Raw genomic sequence first — 21,189 nt, 5'->3', positions numbered from 1 at the left:
GGTAATCGTTACATCCCTACTTAGAATTAAGATCCAAATATAGAATGTGCACTGCTAGGTGTGTTTGCAACTATGATGTGCAGAACATGTCAAAATATCACATATATCAGCTTGCTTTGCATTACACTAATTGTCTAAAACAGTCTCACGTATGTCTTCAAAGAGCAGCAACCAACATCAGATCATTTTCAAATAGTGAACATTGAAGACAGGTTTGCTTTTTTGTGAGTAAAACAGTGTGAGTGTCAATGCTGATTTCAACAAAGCTGATCCTGTACACACCTAAAACAGACTAATGAAGTATTCACCTGTGGGCAGTAGCAGCCAGGTGTACACTCCTTGACGCCTAAACACTGATCTCCATGGCCCTGCAGTGCACACTGCTTCTCACAGGGAGCACCGCATGCTGAGTACACAAATGGGGCTTCACAATCTATAAAAATAAGAAAAAACATGAAGTAACAGTACCAAGAAGCACAAAACACACACACACACAGTTTCCTGGGTGTCCGTTTGGATCCCAATCTGCTTTTTTAAGGGTATAAAAAAAAAAGATTTAAGTGCACTTGAAGCAAAAGGGCAATGTCAGGGTCACAAATAATCCTCTTTGTCCATGAAGATTCAAACAGAGTACTTTTTTTTACCATGGTTGTTAACTCACCATCACATTGACTGAGACTGCATGTCCTGCTCTGTGTTTCAACAGGAGTGCACTGTTGACCCCTGGTGGCTGGGGAGAGAGCTACACGGTAGCGCTGCTGCCTCTGAGACACACAGGAGCACTGAGACCACACACTCCACTCCGACATGGGACAGCCTGCAGATGAAAACAAATCAAACAGTCTGATGCTGCATGCAGGTTTATTCAAACACTTCATGTTATTTGTGATTCACTTAAAATCTGTAAAGTAGCACTTAAACTTGTACTCATTTGACCCAGTGTTGGTCCTGGTGAGTCCATTGCTAAGTTAACCAGTATGTAATGCATCTATTATTTATACCAAACATTGGGTTATCCTCTTTTACACTCAATTGTAGTACAGTTATAGCAGAAACAAAAATTAAATTAGCAACCATGATGAACTGACACTAACAGTGACAAACAGTCCAATAATATCAAATGAATCATTAATAGATTTAATCATTAATCAACTGCCAAATTTAACTCGAGTCAGAGCTGGAAAATATATTTATTGAATTACTGAATATCAATCCAAACTAAATGTACTCATTACAATCTTAAATAAATATATGATCTCTAACTCACTTAAACTGACTGAACAGTTATTGCATCATACCCACAATATAAACCAAGCATTAAATAATGAATCAGGACAAACAAGTGAGCATACACAAGGAAATATTGTGCACTAATGTATTTAAAAATGTAATCATTGCATTTATTGTTACTGAGGTAAATATGAGAATGTATTGAGATACAGAACTTATTATTGTCTTAAAATACATTCAACATGCAACATGCAACATTCAAATAATAATTCATGTTAATTTGCTGTCTGCTACAAAGACCGTTTCACACTCTTAGATGAATGTCTCATTGTATTGCCTTAAGAGAAAAAGGGGCGTGCCCACACAAAATGACCACAACCATAAGTAACATTTGTTGGGTCTTATCTGCATGTACCTGGACAGGGCCGTTTGTAACACAGCTGGGTCTCCTCTCTGTTCCTCTCAGCCTCGATCTCAGCAGGACACGCTGCATCTCCTCCCTCCTCACACACGCACACCCTGCGCCGGGACACAGAACCTGCGCCACAGCTTCGGGAACATGGTGACCATGGCGACCAGGGGCAAAGGTCATCTGTAGACAAGAGAGTCAATATGATCTGAGCAAATGTGAGTTGTATTTACTTACTTCATAATCTTGCTTTGTCTTCCAAGATTATACATACAGTTCATGCAGTACGTAGAAAAATATAACTGGAATAGATAGATACTTAATACTTGATGGCTATGAATGAATCAATATAATTGTGACATTTCTGAACAAACCCAGACAGGGAGGAGTGTGACAGTCCTGTGTTTCTCTCTCTGGCCCGCTGCAGTGAGACCCGTTGTTACGTGGAGGGGGGTTGATGCAGGCGTGGGTTCGAACCTGTGTGCCTCGACCACAGGTCACTGAGCAGTCAGACCACACTGACCATGGAGTCCAGCCACCGTCCACTAGAAACAATACACAGAATTTGACACATTGTTTTTCATCAAACTTAAGCCAGTACTGTAAGCTGAGTACATAGTTTAAAACATTAGTAAAAGTGCCTATGTTTTTGTTCCACATTTAAGCTTACTTCATTTTGTCTTATAAATGTCTTATAAAATAAATGCAGTGACTCACCTCTGCAGTCAATGTCTTGGCAATAATCGCCCTCTGGCGTGCATGTGCTAGGAGGAAAAACAAATTTGAGTGTCTGAAACACAAAGTGGAATCCTTTAAATTGTCTTTTCCTTTTCACTGCAAAACCTTTTTCGGCAACATATACTTTTTCCTGTGTGTTTGTGTGCATCCATCTCACCATTGTTTACACTCGCCCTGTAGCCAGGTGTCTCCCACACTGAGCTCCTTGTCACCATGGAGACAAAGAGGTGGGCAGGGTCCTGGGTCGCAGGATTTATGCTGGACTTCCTCAAACTGGCAATCTGTTCCTTCAGTCTCTGGGATCCGAGACCTGACACACAACAGTGACACAGTAAGTTTGTGTTTATTGGTTTACTGTATATTCTCAATAGAAAGAAATATATTTCTTTGAGAGGGTGAATATTACAGTTTTCAATTAATGAACAAAATGTAGCCATAGCAATGTTATAATAAGCATAATCATGTATTTGTGAGTTTTCTTTCCTCACCTGTATCTGGTTCTCTGGCCCTGCCCGCAGGAAACGCTGCACAATGCCCAACTGGACCAGGAGCTCCAAATGCAGGAGGCCTGGCAGCTGTGATTGGTGCAGAGCAGCTGTCCATCAGAGCAGCTGCAGTTGTTACAGTTCACCTGATGCCAGCTGCCGGCTGCCCAAATCTGTCCCAGTGAGTCCACGCAGTCACACTGCCACAGCTGCACACACACCCCATCCTGCTGCAACTGGCCTGGAGACACAGACACACACACACAGTAATTATTTAAACTTGTTAATGAACACACATAATGATTTTATTAGGCCCCACTTCATTAGTATCTGGGTTAGGGCCATAAAAAACCCACATTTACTTCAAATAAAAAATGGGTTCCTCATCCAAAAAAATTAGAGGGTAATTTCACCAAAATAGTAAAAAGATAGCAACATCTATTTTCAAAAGACAAATTACGTCTAAAGATAAATCAATAATTTTGATGGAGACTATGTATTTTGAAATACAATGCCAACGTTAACCCCCCTCAGAAAAAACAACAACAAAACTCTCTAAATTTTGTCTTATTATCGCTATTTTTCAAGTTTACTTAATGCATTGTCTGTAAATTTTAATTTTATACATGAAGGTTTGAATTCTTCCCTTAATGATATAGGCTGATAATTGTTATTTCTTTTTAGGACCTTGTCCTCGTCTTCATCTACAAGAGACATTTTATTCGTCTCTTAATGCAACAATAATCTCAATGTTTAATTTTGTTCCACCAGGAGCCAGCCAGGAGAGTCCAGAGAAGGGCCCTCTTTCTCTGACCTTTTTGACGCCGAAAAAGAGAAGGATAAGACTTTGCCGGTGCCAGGGCAGGAAGAAGACTGTCTGTGTTTACAACGTTTACCTTCTTCTCCACAATATACAAAGGACACTTTATGCTCAAGTCTTCGTGAAACCTTCTCTTACAGGAGCATGTGTTGAAACTTACAAGTGCCTTTTTGTAGCTGCTAAACTAAGGACTAGATGTCCTTATGAATAGTGTTCACACCTCTTTTAGTCTACAGTTCCTACTTCAGAGAGAAACCCCTTTTTTATCTCACATCTGGCATCGCCGTTCAGTGTTGTTTTAAAGAAGTGATTTACAGGTGGGTCTATGTTGACGCCTTGACATTCCATACTGATAAGCCTTGTGTCCAGTCTACAGCAGAAGCAAACTTACATTGATATTGTTGAGTCCTGGGTTTCAGTCCTGTAAGTATCTAAATGGGTAATATACTCTACATCCAGCATAAGGGCGCTCAGCATAAGAAGGACGCAATTGTAATCGGTTTGTCTATGTCTGTTTTCTTAAGTATTAACTGAGTTACCAAAATCATGTATAAAATGTCGCTGAATGTGCCTTGATGGAGCCACAGTGCCACTTTTGGTAAGATTCTGGGTTATTAACGTAAGGTATTCCAAACGGACGTCTTGGCTTTATAAATTATGTTATGAAAAACATGTGAAACTATGTAACGAAGTTCATGAGTGAAATGTTTGAACGGTGAATTAGTGGATCTAAGAAAACTTTAAAAATGAGATATAATGTTAAAGCTTAACGTCTATTCAAACAGGAAGTCACCAAAAGAGGAAGTGAACAGCGCAAGAGGATCAGCCTCTCGTTCCCAGTTCCGCACCATCTAAGAAGTAGGATTCGTGCTATATAACGGATTTAGCTCCGGCCGATTACTTCACTCTTCTCTTCTTCACTTTCTCTCTTCTTCGGTTCTTCTCTTGAACCGTTTCATTTATTTCGCCTTTTTCTCGTTCATGTTTTTACTTTTTATTACTAGTTATTTTTTAAGACTCATTATTTATTCGTCGTAATAACTTGCGGCGCTGAAGTACATTTCTCAAGTACTTTTATTCTTAAAGTATACCGCCACGGTGATTCGTCGCCTTATTCACAGAAGGTGCAATGTTACATCTAACTATTGGATTTATTCTTATAAGGAAGACCCACGTTTTCATCCGCAGTTGTTTTCGAAACGAGAAGCTGAGTTAGTCTGGAATTTAAGCTGAAGACCAAACCATCTTAAAGTCTTTAAAGACTTTGTCATACGCCAAAAGCGGGAAGACGTCGCAGCAAATCCAGCTGCTCAAGAGTTTTTCCTTGGGCGGACAAAGACTTATATTCTCCAGCCATCTGCCCCCAAGCGACGGCAGCGAGCGAGAATCGCCACACTGGACCTGCTGACGAGAATTGGTCCGGGTGGTGATACGTCTTTGGACCGGGGGGTTCGGACCGCAGCCTGCAGTCGAGCAGCCTGAAAGAATAAGAGCCTGGATCCTTCCAGAACCGTCAGTCCTACGACCAAGAGTAGGCTGCCTAACTGGCATACCCGCTGGGTTCCAGCAACATGAAAGAGTTCTGGTGCTGTCTGTAAGCTTTAATCTCCATTCATTCAGTTTAAGAGAATTAATATTTTTCGATAGGCATCGTACGTATAAAAGTTACTGTTGCGTAAGTATTTTAAAACTTACTGCCGCATCACAAAAATTCATCTCCCACTCGCTTCCCTGACACCTCACTTAATCATCAATCAATTTACTGTGCCACACTTTTCTGTTGTTTGTTGGTCATTTGTGTCTACTTAGTCATTTCCACTATCCTTACCCCTGCACTCAGTTTATAAATAACATACATCCTCACATAGGTGCTTGTCTGTGTATGTTACCATTTTTATGCGGGGGGAATCCACGAAATCGTGTAAAGAAGTTCAGCTGCTTAGAAGCATTGAGATTGAATACTTGAATATCGAATAATCCTAACTATTGCGAATATAGAAATTGATTTAATAAGATTGATTTTGATTAGATCTGTGGATAATTCCTCCCGATTGATCGCAGCAGCTAGATAACGGAGGTTGGTGCCCCAGTTACGAGTGTATTGATAATCCTTGGAGTGATTAGATTTATCTTTATTGTTAAGTGTAGTTCTGTACATCTTTTTCTCATAATTTATATTAAAAAGATATTCTAATTTTAACTATGCCGGGTCTTGAAAAATAATGGAAATCAGGTCTAATAAGGAAATACCGCCATGTTACATTATTTATTTAGCAATTCTCTCACAAAGTAACTCCTCAGGGTGCTGAAACTCCAACATTCCTGAAACAAGTGACGTAGAAAACTATTCACAATAGTAATCAGGACATTTTTACAGAATAAGAGATGTAATTTGCTGTTTTTTTCCAGATGCTCCGCCGACCTCGCCAGAGCACACGATATCCAATACTATAGGCGGTAAGTACTCGGTAATAGCTACTACTATAACAACATTCTAAGGCCAATCTGGTAATCCAGTCTGTGTACGCTACTGTAATAGTGACCTTGGTCATCAGCTAACTTTTGTGTTAAACCAGCACCCAGGCTTCATTCAGATACAGCTTGTGCACAGCACAGACACAGGCCTATTTTGAATACCAGCAGGCACAGACAACGTTTAGGGAAGAATCCACCTACACACACACACACAGGCTTATCTGTGTGATAGATATGATAGCAACCTCAGTACCTTTAGGGCAGCGACAGCCGGGCTGACATTCGGTGTTGCCCTGGCACTCTATCCCCTGCTGAAGGTCTGAGCACCGCTGTGGACACTGGTTTGCACACGACACAAACTCCTGGCCCGGTGGGCACCCTTTTTCATCTGACAATACACAAACAGAAGGTCATGAATTTTTCCCATGATACCGCAGGCATTTACTTTGCATAACATGGCACACCAAGAATGCTGATCACAGGCTGGGCTGACTTTTGGAACACAAAGACTTTCCTAGAAACATAGCCATATGCTGAATTAATGAGCAATCATCTCTGCACAGAATGAATTATCCTTGAGGTCACAGCTATCTGAACTCTACAGGCGTATGTCAACATGTTGGGTCTGTCTCACCGCAGGGTTTGGTGTTGCAGGGTTTGACCTGATTCTTCTCTCCTTCACACTTCTTCCCACCGTTCTTGGGCGGAGGGCTGGAGCAGGAGCGGGTGCGTATGGAGCGCCCGCCACCACAGCGCTTATCACAGCGGGACCAGGGACTCCAGCGAGACCAACCTCCATCCACTACAGCATTAACAAACAAACACAAACATAAGCACAGATTTAAAATATGATACCAGTATTTCTGTAGGTTTTATACAATCACATGTACTTAACACTAAAGTTTATTACAACTAGGGTCTTATTTTCATGCTCTTGGCCATAATTTCTATTGGTTATGATAATGTACTCAAAGTAATTGCTTGCAAAAACTGACTTGATGGATACAATGGTATATTGCTGCAGACTGGAACTTTAAAAAAGTACTGGTGTTGTGAAAAACTAGAATTATCCCTTTAATCCATTTTTAAAACAAAGACTAAGGTGCGTTCTTCCAACCTTTCAGGCAGCGAGGCTGGATTATCCATCAAAAATGGGCAACAGACCTACAGGTTCACCATGTGGCAATTACTTGGTCATTTCATTCAAAATGATTCCACAAAAGCACAATATAAACTGAATTGACAGGGAACAGCGAGACACCCACATTATTTCATCTCATCTTGGAGGGGGAGACATTTGAGTCCACAGTTTAGGCCTCAAGAGCCCTTAGTTAGTTAAAATACAACTTAATACACAGCAATAATGTAAATCTGATAATTATCACAAAAGTGTCTCACTGTAAAAGTTTTAAGTCTCTACTGTTAGATTTTCTTAGCCTATCTTTGTGCTAAAGACAGGATGTATAGTGAGTGCTGATTGGTTGGCTGACCTCTGCAGGGCCTGATGTTACAGAAGCGATGGTCCAGGTTTCCTCCCAAGATGTCTTCACACCACGAGCCGTTGGTCCCGGGACTGAGGTAGGTTCGGATCCTCTGCTGTTGACCCACTCCACAGGACCGTGAACAGGAGCTCCACTCCCCCCAGTCTGTCCATGAACAGTTCCTCTGCGCACAGTCGGGCCCGACACATACCTCGTCTCCATCTGGGAACATATTACACAAGTCATAAGGTTCTTTGATACAGTAGTTGAATATCTGTGTGGCTTACTCTAATTAATTGTAATACTTTGGTTAATTGCTGGTATCACAACTCTTTTTATATTTCTTACACCTGTCATTCCAGTTTACTTTAATTACAATAAATGTTAGTTTACGGCATTTATAGTTATGTGGCAATATTTATTCATTAAAGGGGAAACTGTAAACAGAGCTTGTCACATAAAATGTAAATATTATAAATATTCAAAGTCAGAATAATGGCATGAGAATGAGTATATTATTCATAACCTACAGTCTCCCTAGCCTTTGCCATTTAGTTATCTTCCCTCACTACTCTGTGTACACACACAGATGCACAATTCACACAAACTCACACACCTACAAACACAGTATTTTTTTTCTGAAAGGTATTCCCATTTGTTTGTGCATGCACCCATTGTTGGAATAAAAACTTTAGATAAACACTCAGCTGGTCACATTTGAATAAATGAGACTGTATGTACACATACAACTTCACCCTATTCTCAGACAGAGTTGCAAAATAAAACAGCTTGCCTGTACTTATCTCTTCTGATGTCTGTGCTGATCAGTAAATAAAACAGCGAGAACACTACAAAATCTGCTCTGTTGTCTCTGAGATAAGGTGGTGGTTAAAAATCACAAACCAAGTCACGACACAAATCCCAAACAGCAAACCAACAAATGTTATGGACTCATTTTTTGAAGAGATCAGTATGTGTATCATATGCTCGCTCATACACAGGTTGTTTATGTCTTCATCCTCTGTTGTCTGATATAAGCCATTGGAATGGCAGTTTTCATTTTATCACAAAAGGAACTATAGCGCTCTACTATTAGATACTTAGAAAAATTGTTCCTTTACAGACAACAGTACCTCGCTTCAGTTCTCCTATACATATCTGACACTGTGGCCTCCTGTGTCCATAACCTCCAGGCTCCCATAGACTCATATTGATTGATTGATTTTCAGGAGATGCACTGTTTAATACTTTAAGGCAGCAAAATATAACAGGCTTACAATGTAAGCGAGCAGATGGTTTGTAAAATTAAAATTTAACTGCTACAATGACAGATTTGGTTGCAACCACAGACTGTGAAAGCAGCAAAGATAAGAGATAATGTGCATCGCCGTACCTGGACACTGGGGCAGGTTACAGGCCTTCTCATGGCGAGAGCTTCCAGAGCAGGGTGGTTTGATACACTGTCGATGACGGGACTTCATGGCCGGGCTGAGAGTATTAGTGCAGGTCTTTGTGCAGGGAGTCCATAACGACCAGGGAGAGAAGCCAGCATCCTCATCTGAAGAAGATAGAGGAGGAAATAGGTAGAAGTCAGGTTTAAACAAACATAACAAATTACAATAGCATGTACCATACAGGCAGATAAATTGTAAAGACCAGCAGGAGAGGAGAAAGCAAAAAGGAGAAAAAAAATAAAGTAAATGAACAATGGAGAAGACCCTAGGTGGTATTAAACTTTGTATGGAGGGATAATTTACCTGGTAAAGCTGGTTCTTCCGTAGGCCCAACAATAACTGCCAACAACAAGCAAAAAGTCAATATCAGTAAACAATTAGGCATTGGGCAACATATACTGTCTCTATTATGACTATTTATAATGGATGCAAATTAAAGACAGCCTTTTATAATTAAATAAAGTTTATGATTAAATTCAGTGTATAAACACTCACTCCAAACCAATCTCTTTTTATGTGACTGCTGGTCATTAAAACAAAGTGTCATTTCTTCCTTCCAACCCTGAACACACACATTACCTACAGTACCTACTACAACCAAACAAGCCCTTGTACCTGAGCAGTCAGGGGCCTGGCAGTACGTGGTTTCCTGGCGTGGCCCCTGGCAGTCTCTCCCTCCATGGGCTGGGGGAGGCTGTGTGCAGCCCCTGGTGCGAGTCTTCAGTCCAAGACCTCCACAGGACAGTGAGCAGGAGCTCCAGGAGCCCCAGGGTGACAGGCCGCCATCGACTGGGCAATGCTCCAAGGAACAGTTCCACCTGCCATGTTCACAGCCGCTACAGGGAACAAAGGGGAGGAAGAGTAAGGTGTGGTGCTATTGGTCGGAAGAGTTTGACAGTGATGATGGAAAGATGACAGCTTTAAAGTTAGAAATGTGGGTTTGGGGGCCCATTTTTTCAAATCATAGTAAAGTATGTGTTTTTAATGTGATGCGCAGTTATGCAGATATGTAGATACCAGTGTGTAGGATTTAGTGGTATCCAGTATGTAGATAAAACGGCTCATTCTAAGGTAACAAAAACATGATTATTATGATTATTATACATTAATGAAAACACACCTACGACTATTATATTTCATTTCTCCCAATAGATCGTCCTAAATGTTACACACTGGTCCTTTAAAATGGGATACTTATTTTAACTTTTTTAGACATTGTAGGAACCTATATATCCTTTAATTGTCCAGCAGTAGAAGACGGTGTCCTGGCTGTAAAAAAAAAACAGAGTAGCTGCAAATATGTCCAACATTTTCTGCTCACCAGGTACTACAGTCATGGACCAGTGTGTCTCCAGACTGAAGTTCCACTCCCTGAGAGATGTTATGGAGGTGGAGAGATGAGACCGGGGCGACAGAAACACTCTGCAGAGAGGCCAGAAACTCTCTGTCCACCAGGCATGGACACTCCTGAAACACACACATTACATTAACTTTTTTTCTTTTTCCAATGCACACTCATTGCCATACGACAACACGTGTTCATTGGAAAACCTGAAGCAAGAAATTTTGGACTTTATTAAGTTTTTGGAAATATGTTACCTATCACATTTTGGTCCTTTTGTGTTGCAAGCTTAAATGGTATTGTTATTCAGATGTATGATACAATGAATCTATCAGACTGCTAAAGGGAACCCACCTGCAGGCAGACTCCGTGGTGCTGGTAGGTGTTTGGGGGGCAGTGGCAGCCTTCCTCGCAGCCATCAGAGTAGCAGCCCTCTCTGCCGCTGACCTGAGCGCAGCTGAATGGACAGCCTTCACCTCGTTCACACTCTCTGTACAACCTGCCAGGAGGGCAGCCCACTTCTGCATGCCAGCATCACAGCACAGAGACACAGATTAAAAAATACTCAAAATCAGAGCTTGTCCACAAGGTTATCCTGGATCCTACAATTCCAATAACTTTGATGCCGTAGCTATAGGTATTCTACAGGAAACCTGGACTCACCGAGGCACACCTGGGTGTTGCAGGTCTTGCTCTGACGGCTGAGGCCGCTGCAGGGTGGAGAGCTGCATACGCGAAAGCGAGACTGCTGTCCCCCGCCACAGCTGACCGAACACACAGACCACTCAGACCAGGGGAGCCACGGGCCGTCCGAGTCTGGAAGCAAAAACATACTGAGAATCAAAGACACAACTGCATGGTAGATTAGGACATATTTGGAATGAAAGCACTGTGTGTTTTCTAAGGGCAATGTAAGAAATCGACTTGTGTTTGAGTCTAGAAACTCAATTTCTAAACTGGATTGGCCAAACAGGACTACCTTTGCACAGGTGGATGTTGCATTCTTTCTGCTTTTCAGCGACTCCCAGGCAGCCTCTCCCGCCACTCTGAGGGGATGGGTTGTCACACTGGCGTCTCCTGAACTTGACTCCTCCTCCACAAGGAAGCGTGCAATCAGTCCAGGCCCCCCATTGGCTCCAGCCTCCATCAACATGACAACCAGGGACTGATTGACACTGCAGAACCCCTGCCTCACAAGAACTGAGATAAAGTGAGAAAGACAAGAAAACACAAAAATAAAGGAAAATAAATGTTTGATTTTTGTACATGAAATTGTAATACATTGATTTTATTACTTTAATCAAAGGGTTGTAGAGTTATTCAGTTGTGCTGTACCAGTTTTTGCAGTCACTGATGATGCTATCTCCTGGATTTGCAAACTGCCAATCAGATCCACCAGGCCATACTGATGATGCATTACTGAAATCTGAAGTCATTACTATATCAAAGACAAAAATCTATTGATTAGGCTTTTCTCTGAGTTTACCCATACAATGTTATCACTTCCATTAGCAACTGTCACATAAACAAACTGTGGATCTAACCAATAGCAGAGCTGTTAAGGTATTTGCAGCGACACTCCTCCCTGGCCACACACACTCCATCCTGCAGAACCATGTCACCCGGACAACCGCAGGTCTTTCTGCACCCGGGGGAGTCCAAGCACTCTGCGTCACCATGGAGATCTGAACAGGAGCGAGGACATGGCTTCCCACAAGGCCATTCTTCCTGGCCTCCGCCACAGTCTGCAGAATGGTATAGTTTAAAGAGAATAACACATAGAGAGGAGTATTGGGTTTTAAGGTCTAGTATTCTATATAAGATAAAAGGAAACTTGAAACTAGCTAGACTAGACAGGGGAAAGTCAGCCTAATAAAATTAGTGGCAAGTGCAAACTAAAAGCTATCAAAGTTGGAATGAAAAACCAAGAAACTTCTTTATTGTGTGTTGATAACTGAAAAGCATTCCAAAAATAGATGAATGATGAAGTGCAGTGCCTGAGCCTTTGCTATTCATCAGTAACTCGTTATCATTCTGTGGGAGCTGGACATTCACAGGAACTTGGGAGGGAAGGGAAAGTTCAGCCAATGCAGAGAGTTCATTAATCTTCCCTTTCAGGCAGGCATTTTATTTTAACAGGTTTTTTATTTTTTTAAATTAAACTCAAGCAGACGCTTTTCTCTCTCTCAGGCTTCACCACATAGACAGATATAGAAATGCTAATGGATGCCACCTTGTTCCTATATAAAGGCCTGTCTCTCTTAATTTCTTTCACCTGAGGTAAAATCTCACTGTGACGGCTGAAGAGTGACAGGAAGGGGGGGGGGGGGCATCAAAGGGCCACAGGTCGGAGTCAAACCCAACACTCAGCCTTCTTACATGGGGTTCCAGCTCTATCCCCATCTTTTATCCATATTTTCATCCAGTAATCTCCCTTTGAAGTGAAATATAAGCTTTCAACACAAATCCACAATTAATATACAGTCTTTTAGTATGCTAACCTGAGCAGATGGTGACATTGTCATGGCAACTGCGCCTCTGCCTCCTCTCTCCAATGCAGGGCAGGCCACCAAACCTGGTAGGAGGACTATTACACTCCCTGGTGCGAGTGGACGACCCGGCACACCCATCACACTCTGACCACACTGACCAGGGACTCCACGAACCATGGACTAGAGGGAAAGAAAGAAGAGAGAAATGAAGAGAGAGACACAAACAAGAGTTAAGAATTGAAAAGGTGTAAAGAAAGTGATAACAAGGAGAAGTTATTTTTACCTACCTGCAGTGAAAGACATGGCAAGATAATAAAGACAGACACAAAGAACAGAAGCAGGAGACAATAAAATGGAAGCAATATAAAGGATAAAAGACAAAAAAAGGAATGAAAGATATCAAAATGCCACTTCAAGTCAAGTCAACATGGAGAACAATCTAAGATATTAGAGAGGCTGATCTGGAACCTGTTTTCATTCTCAAGTTACATAAAATATTAGTTTCTTGGGGCTAAATAACTTGAGCAATTTGCTTTGCTGAGGTTCTGTCATTAGGAACCAATATTAGTGATTATGAGTGGTAGCGTCTTACCTGGACAGAAGGTGATGACCGGGCAGGGCTGTCTTTGGATTTGAACGCCGACCCCACTGTGCATTTCCTCTTCTCCAGAGCAGGCTGCTCCTCCAGCCTTAGGCTCAGGACAACCACAGCTCCTGTAACGGGACACTGACTCTGCCCCACAGGTCCTGGAGCATGGAGTCCACTCTGACCACTCACACCAGCCACCTGACACTGGAAACACAAAGCAGGATGCAAAATTTACATTTATGGACTGTCCCCAGACATAATTTCCCCACGACTTTCAGTAATATCATTATTGTTTTTGCATGGGTGCATTTAAAAAGTTTGTCAAAGAAAAGCTGCACACAATTCAGTTAAAATGGTTTTATATGTTGTTTATTGATCATGCATAAGTTGCACTTTCTTCTAAACCTACAGAAAATTACAGCTAATCTTACTCACCTGGACAGGGGTATCTGGTGCAATTGAGCCTCCCACCCTCACAAGTGCTGAAACACAGAGGAAACAGCAACATCATTATTTTCCTGTCCCTTTTTTCTGGATGTTAAATGTGGTCTACATGCATGAACAGCATTATTCTGACCAGTTGTTACATCCATCAGGGGCTTCAATGGTCTCCCCTGGTTCCAGCCTGTGTCCAGAGCTGAGGTCCAGGCAGGGACAGTCTTCTCTCTCTACACAGACTGTCCCGTTAGCAGACAGGACCTTTCCCTCTGTACAGTAGCACCCTGGCTCACATTGCCACTCACAGTGCTGAGGGACAGGAAGAAAATTCCCTTATCATCACCAAAGTTCTTCATTTTTACCCACAAAGCATGACTTATTGTTGGTCAGTGGTACTGGGTGGAAACAGGAGTCATGTTTAGTGTGATACTCACAGCCAAGTCGTCACAAGAGCGAGGGCAGGAGGGACCACAGCTACTGAACACTGTGCCTGGGACCTGTGAGCATGGAGCCACTGAAAACATACACAATGACACGCTGTCAAAACACATATAATTGACTGTACTATGCACAAAACTCACAGGTAGAGCACACTGCCTCACGTATATTCTACACCCTGTGTAAACATACCTGGACAGTGGTCAGTGTTACATGCTATGACCTCAGTTCCCAGCCCCTCACAGTAGTTCCCCTCCCCCTCTGGACCGGGACTGTCACACTCTCTCCTCCGGCTTCGAACCCCCCCGCCACATGACTTGGTACACTCTGTCCAGTTACTCCACTGACCCCAGCCACCGTCACCTGGAAAGAGCCCAAACATCGTGAAACAGTGAAAATTAAAACAACTTCACAGCAATAAAGATCTATTTGCATACGCATAAGATCTTGTTGTCTGACTGCAGTGGGGAGTGGAAAATCTAATGGCAATATATTTAAATATCAACAGAGTGTCAGTCAATATAAATGAACACAAAACAAACTCACGGTCACATGGAGCTGTGACGCAGACTTGGTCCTCTCTGTGAGGTCCCAGACATGGCAGGCCACTGCCAGAGCGCTGGGGGCTGGAACAGAACCGGTACCGAGACTGGAGACCTGCTCCACACGACACCGAACACTGACCCCAGGGAGTCCACACTGACCATCGGCCATCAACTGTAGAGTGTGTTTGCATGTGAAGGGACAGAACAAGAAAGAAACAGTTGAACAATGAGGACAGTTACAACATTTGCATGTTATTTATATTACTTTTTCATGTTGTTTTGCATCTTTACAGCTTCACTGTCAATAATAACTGTTATTCACATTGGCTGTGATGGCAGCCAATTCATCAAGCATGAGTAGCATGCAAACCACTGTTATTGTTATGCAAACTAAACAATATCAAACACTGTTTTCTACTTTCTACCACAATGCACCCAGAAAAAAGCAACAGTGGCTGTATTAAAGTAAAGATTTAATTCAATGACTTTTTGCCTACCATTGCAGCTGACCTGAGAGCAGTTTACCAGCCTCCCTGTTTCACATGTACTGAGATATAAAGACACACAAGTTCAATCACAATTTTATCTTTCTTTAAATTCAGTATGGCTCTTAGAACAATTCAAGAATAAAATCTGTTTTACAGACCAGTTGTTGCAGTCTCTGGGCACAATGTCTCCTGGGTTGTACTGCTCTCCATCCAGATCACAGCGACAGTTAGACTCAGGCACACACACACCATCCTGGAAACATGAAGGACCATCAACAATATGGCCGTGATTCTTATATGTGTATATGTGTGCTGGTGGGTGTGTGTGTGCGTGTGTGTACACTTGTTTATGTTTAGACACCTGCCCACCTGTTGGACAGTCCCGTGTGGACAGTGGCAGCCTGGTGTGCAGTTCCTGTTAAGGTCCATTGTGAGATCTGTGCATGAGACTGCTCCCCTCACACACTGCTTCCACTCCTGGCCTGAAGGACAGACCCTGCCATCTCCTGACACAGCAACAGAGGCCAAGCAGAAATCAATGAAAACCCTCTCAGTATCTGAACGCATTAAAAAAGTGGGAACATCTGTTCATCTAATTTTGTTACAAACTGGACATATGATGTTGCTCAATACTCATAAGACAGAAGCTGCTTGATGCACCAAAGTAGGAGATATTCCAATCCAAAACAATATGTTTAGTATCATCCATTAATCTGGCAATGACATTAATTCATTAATTATGAATAAATTCTTTGTGCCTTCTTTTTTACTTCTACTCTTTTTCTTAGCATTGTTCACATGCTTTCCAGGGTAGGATTTGATATATTAGAATAAACATTACCATCTTTTTATGGTTTCCTACGACAACATTGAAATCAAATTTCAATGGACATATTGAAGAAATCAAATTTCAATGAATTATCTGTTTTTTTCTACTTTCAACTTATTGTTGGCTTGTGCATAATTGTTTTAATGCAATAAATGTGTGTTAGAAGTTGTATAATAAATTCTGCTGTCTTCTTCAAGAGTACCCACTTATACAGTTCTGATATTATACGTGACAATATTGTTAGATGGTAGTTGCTGTACCGCAGGGCTGCAGATTACAGGCACTGAACTGCTGAGCAGTGCCATGGATTCGGATAGGTCCACGAGTTCGGGTCCTGTAACCTCCTCCACACGTCACTGAGCACTCGGACCACGCACTCCATGGCTCCTTTACACCTGTAGACACATCACACGTAGACACATCACACGTAGACACATCACACGTAGATTAACTTTTTATTTGAATCTGTGGTTAATTTCTTTGAATGCAAGAGTAAAATAAATAAAGGCATTTCTTTACTTTCAAAACATGGATTATGTATATAATAACGCCTCACCAAAGCAGGGTTCAATGCTGCAGGTATCGATCCCAACTCTCTCTCCTTTGCACAGGCGACCCCCGGAAGCTGGAGGAGGATTGGTTCCTGAACGATACCGCCTTCTCACGCCAACATCACATGTTCGACTGCAAGCACTCCACTGGGTCCAGCTGCTCCAGCCACAGTCCACTGGGAAACACACAGAGGATAAAAGAAGAAAAAAGAAAAAAGAAACAAAATAAGTGAGAAGGCTTAAATACAGCAAAAGACAAGGAGAAAGACAAGTAAATGTACTTTCAAAACTGCAATTAACAGTAAAGCTACTCACCAGGGCAGGGAGTTGTACCGCACTTCATTTCTCCATTAGTGCAGGTACTGTTTGAGATACACAATACACAACAAGTGACGCTTGATTTAGGAAATGGCCGCACATTCTAACTCTCTACAATATTAATTTAAACTTTCAGGCAAAATTTGATCATCCAATTATAGACAGAGGGGTAATTTTGTCTGACAGTACCAGTTATTGCAGGCATCAACAGGCAGGGTGGCACCGGCTGGGTGCTGTTCCCCCTGGTGGTAACACGGGCACTGTGCCAGGGGCACACAGCTGCCATTGAGAAGGTAGAAGCCCAAGGCGCAATAGCAGCCGTCGTAACAGGCGGTGGCACACTGCACCTCTGTGGAGGTCATGTCCAAACACACCCGCGGACACGCACCTCCGTGAACCTCACACTCTGCTGCTGTCATGTACACCATGCCCTCTGGACACACACCTGAGAGGAAACAAAAGTGAAAATTGAATGGGGTTCATAAAATATTAGGAAGAATACACTGCCAATACAAAATAACCACAAACACAATTTTATTATAGAGTAATATCATCCACACATATTACTCCATGGCCTAGAGCTTGAGTAATAAGAAAACATGATGAAGTACCTGTGCAGGGGTGGGAGTTGCAGTCTCCTGTCTGTATGTGTGGCCCAGGGCAGCTGCTGCCCCCATGCTGTGGGGAGGGTGAACTGCAGTATCGCTCTCGTGTTTGGACACCAGAGTCACACTCTGATGAACACTGAGACCACGGTGACCACGCTGACCAGCCACCATTTACTGGAAGTATACAACTATAATTAGCTTTTCTTCTTGACCCTTAGACATAATTTGTGGAGAGTGGAGGACACTGTGGTTTCTGTGTGTGCGTCTGTATCTGTAATACCTGGACAGTGTACAGTGTTACAAGGCTCTTGCTCCTCGTTGTCTCCGTCACAGGAAAATTCCAAGTGCGTGTGGTTGGAGGGTGTGAACGTATGGTTGCAGCTGCGGAATCGGCGTCTGATTCCAACATCATCTACATGGTTGAAACATGTCTTACTACACTCTGACCAGGGGGTCCATTTACTCCATACTCCATCTGGTAGCACTGCACAAGAAAAGGACAAAGTCATCATATCACCCACAGATAATGAGTATGCAAGTGATTTACAAAACTAGGATACTGGCCTGAAACTGAGCATTAAAGTATCTGCAGAAAGGTTTCTGTAATTGTTGCTCATGACATTAAGATCTACAGTAAGTGGATAGAAGCCCGCATGCTATTAAAAATGAAGGGCAAGTTTGCTTTTATATACTATATACATTTATTTTAGTGCAAGATCCAATGCAGCAAACACTTTGATTTGTTAGAATATAAACCTAACATTACAAATGAAAAATGCCTTGAAAAGATTTTGTGTTAAAGGAATCCCTAATGTCAGTTTGATTTATCTTGAAAAAACTACACAGTGTGACAGAATTAGTGTTAGCATTAGTGGCATACCAGGGAGGCAGGGGCTGGAGCAGCGGCGGGCTTCAGACGAGTCTTCTGGACAGGGTTGGATTCTGACTGCTCCAGCTGGGTTCACTGGAGACCTGCAGAGACAAAGTGATAAATACTCCTGGTGCAAATCTAATAGTTGGTGAGGGAGTATAAAAAAAACAATGGTCCAAAAAAGTGCATTAAGACCTAATTTAAACTTAAAGTAACAATACGCATAGTGAAACTGAGTTGTTCCAGCAGCAAACGAGTAAATAAAAAAAATAGAAAGTGAAAAGATCCAGATTATATGTTGGAATACTTAATGTGAGCAGTTACAAACATTTAGAGTTTAAGGGTATTATTAGAATGTACATAAGGTCACAAACAGAGTAAATAAGTGAAGAATAGGCTTCTTGTTCCGGCTCTCAACGAAGGTGGTCAAAAGATCTTAGAAAGTAGTAGATTCATACTAACAAATATATTGTGTGAGAGACAGAGCCATACAATAATTCATTTGTTATGTTCTACTTTAGACAAGAGATAGCCCTTGTTTCAATTCTGAAGATATAAATTCTAGAACGATATCTCTCAGTCAATATATCTGTAATATACTCATTTTAGCTCTATATATAATTTATTAAGTGCATATATACACCTGATATTTTGCTCTATGTTAGTCATCAATTCGTCTATCAGTTGTTGGAAAAAGGTATTTATAAAACCATCTACTCTCGTATTTTTCCCAGTACCACATCGTTCACTAGAGAATCATAGCTGCTAACAATCAGGTAGTCGTCACTTTAATTGACACGAAAAATACATAGAAACTGCCTGTCCAGTTATGTAAATGCAGTCATGTATCCCATAGATGTATGCAGTACTCTCTCGGGACAACCGTCATATCTATCACTCGCAGACACAATTCCGAAGCCTTTATCTGGTGATCTCTTCCATCTATAGGTCAGCTCCTGGTCGTTCCATTGTGTCATCCATGTGTTACCCTCGATATACCTCCACTTGTGAGTCTGGAGGTCTACATGCACGGTTTACTATGTTCGCACACGCTCTGTTTAAATTGAAGTATAACCTTCTTTGCTATATAAGCAACCTTACTCATATGTCTCATCCTCAGTCTATAACAATTCAGGTTCTCTCTATCTCCAGCACCTTCATTCACTCTTCCACAAGACCTCACTTTACCACACTTTATCATCTCTCAGAAATTCCACAATATCTCAAATACTTTATATAAAATCACCACTGTCGGGAAATTACTTATGAAAGGTGGTATACATAGAAACAATAGAAAAAAACACAAGACTAGTGTGACTATTGGTCGGAGGGGAAAAAAAGCACCGCTCAAAACTCTGCTCCATTAGGGAATAGCAGTGTGGGACTGGGAAAAACACATCCCAGCCATATCATCAAAGTCAACACTATCGTAATCATGCCACACTTTATTCATTTACACTAAAAGAACTTCCAAACCAACTTGCAACGGGGGAGGTGCGAGAACGGGGAGTGGATTGGCGGGCCAGCCAGGCACCCTAGTACAGCGCAGCCGCAGGCGCAGCAAACAGCGCAGCTGCGCAACGACCAACCGTATAGTCGCTCTAGGGTAAAAACAAAAGCGGCATACTCGCGCGCGTGGGATTGGGCGGTGGGCAACAACCGCGGCGGTACTTAGGGTTTGTATTGGCACTATTCGGCCATGTAACTCACTCACATACCTGACCGTAACTCACACTAACAGGGTGGCTTGTAGATAAAGTCACATTACAGGCCTGGAGAGCTCACTATATTCTATCCCTAGGCCCGCCTCCATCAGTGGCCTCAGTATCTACGTGGTGTCATCGCGATAACACAGCAGGTTGCCATGGAGATGTCCCTGATCAGGTCCTACAACCAAGTGAAACAATCGCCAGGTGTCCGTGGAGGAAAGGAAGGGACGGATTGATGGGCGGGCCCAGAGCGTAAAACCTCACTGAAGTTGCAATCTCCTGGAGTTGCTAGTTGCGCACCTAAAGGCCAACGGCGTCAGTCGCGCCTGACAGCTCTCTCCAAGGTGTTTTCCATGTTGGCGGTTTATACCACAGTCTGAGCGCTAACAGCTCCTGCTCAAAATCCATCAAAAATCAAGTCGGGCCAGCTTTTGTAGGGCTGTGGACTGCTGACACCCCAAAACAGTCACTTCCGAATTCCTCTCTGATAACCTCCATACTAGGGCAATGCTAATCCGAATCAGACAAGCAATAGCCTGTGATGTAATCATTAGGTTTCGAATATCATAAATACTCACCACGCCAAAATCCTCGATGTTCCCTTCCATAACGAGAAAAGAATAAGCCAGGCACACCCACTCCAACAACCACCTCCTCCCCAAAGGAAGTACACCTATACGTTGTAGCCACAGAGACAAAACCGTTCCTGCTCAGGGCAGAACAGTAAACTACGCAGTAGCAATGCGGGAGACCACTAAAAAGGCCTATCCCAAAATATAACGAGAACCAGAAACAGATGACAACAGACTCCTAAGTAAGCCAAAAGCAGACACGAGATAGTATAAGGGAGACGGGAGGGAGAGAGAGATGCGACCAGTA

General features: G+C 42.3%; 1 protein-coding gene across 1 annotated transcript in view; it reads right to left on the bottom strand.

Annotated features, from left to right (window-relative positions):
- Nucleotides 1-21,189, bottom strand: part of scospondin (subcommissural organ spondin) — a 78,752-nt gene that overhangs the window by 22,871 nt on the left and 34,692 nt on the right. The window contains exons 63-98 of the mRNA XM_035656242.1: nucleotides 18,611-18,702; nucleotides 18,011-18,214; nucleotides 17,734-17,904; nucleotides 17,312-17,567; nucleotides 17,120-17,166; nucleotides 16,810-16,980; nucleotides 16,514-16,648; nucleotides 15,794-15,930; nucleotides 15,583-15,677; nucleotides 15,434-15,483; nucleotides 14,938-15,108; nucleotides 14,584-14,754; nucleotides 14,388-14,467; nucleotides 14,093-14,262; nucleotides 13,951-13,997; nucleotides 13,519-13,719; nucleotides 12,936-13,106; nucleotides 11,979-12,179; nucleotides 11,770-11,872; nucleotides 11,414-11,634; nucleotides 11,098-11,250; nucleotides 10,789-10,955; nucleotides 10,414-10,559; nucleotides 9,708-9,928; nucleotides 9,396-9,431; nucleotides 9,032-9,196; nucleotides 7,648-7,860; nucleotides 6,792-6,959; nucleotides 6,411-6,545; nucleotides 2,866-3,103; nucleotides 2,535-2,687; nucleotides 2,357-2,403; nucleotides 2,014-2,184; nucleotides 1,646-1,822; nucleotides 662-817; nucleotides 309-433 (exon numbers count right to left, since the gene is read on the bottom strand). Coding sequence (XP_035512135.1) covers nucleotides 309-433; nucleotides 662-817; nucleotides 1,646-1,822; nucleotides 2,014-2,184; nucleotides 2,357-2,403; nucleotides 2,535-2,687; nucleotides 2,866-3,103; nucleotides 6,411-6,545; nucleotides 6,792-6,959; nucleotides 7,648-7,860; nucleotides 9,032-9,196; nucleotides 9,396-9,431; nucleotides 9,708-9,928; nucleotides 10,414-10,559; nucleotides 10,789-10,955; nucleotides 11,098-11,250; nucleotides 11,414-11,634; nucleotides 11,770-11,872; nucleotides 11,979-12,179; nucleotides 12,936-13,106; nucleotides 13,519-13,719; nucleotides 13,951-13,997; nucleotides 14,093-14,262; nucleotides 14,388-14,467; nucleotides 14,584-14,754; nucleotides 14,938-15,108; nucleotides 15,434-15,483; nucleotides 15,583-15,677; nucleotides 15,794-15,930; nucleotides 16,514-16,648; nucleotides 16,810-16,980; nucleotides 17,120-17,166; nucleotides 17,312-17,567; nucleotides 17,734-17,904; nucleotides 18,011-18,214; nucleotides 18,611-18,702 — 5,365 coding nt within the window. The remainder of the gene's footprint in view (nucleotides 1-308; nucleotides 434-661; nucleotides 818-1,645; nucleotides 1,823-2,013; nucleotides 2,185-2,356; nucleotides 2,404-2,534; nucleotides 2,688-2,865; nucleotides 3,104-6,410; nucleotides 6,546-6,791; nucleotides 6,960-7,647; nucleotides 7,861-9,031; nucleotides 9,197-9,395; nucleotides 9,432-9,707; nucleotides 9,929-10,413; nucleotides 10,560-10,788; nucleotides 10,956-11,097; nucleotides 11,251-11,413; nucleotides 11,635-11,769; nucleotides 11,873-11,978; nucleotides 12,180-12,935; nucleotides 13,107-13,518; nucleotides 13,720-13,950; nucleotides 13,998-14,092; nucleotides 14,263-14,387; nucleotides 14,468-14,583; nucleotides 14,755-14,937; nucleotides 15,109-15,433; nucleotides 15,484-15,582; nucleotides 15,678-15,793; nucleotides 15,931-16,513; nucleotides 16,649-16,809; nucleotides 16,981-17,119; nucleotides 17,167-17,311; nucleotides 17,568-17,733; nucleotides 17,905-18,010; nucleotides 18,215-18,610; nucleotides 18,703-21,189) is intronic.

Source organism: Morone saxatilis, unplaced genomic scaffold, assembly GCF_004916995.1.
Source record: "Morone saxatilis isolate NCDOM2014 unplaced genomic scaffold, NCSU_SB_2.0 Contig0, whole genome shotgun sequence".
Classification (NCBI taxonomy): domain Eukaryota; kingdom Metazoa; phylum Chordata; class Actinopteri; family Moronidae; genus Morone; species Morone saxatilis.
This window is presented reverse-complemented; position numbering and strand designations above follow the sequence as displayed.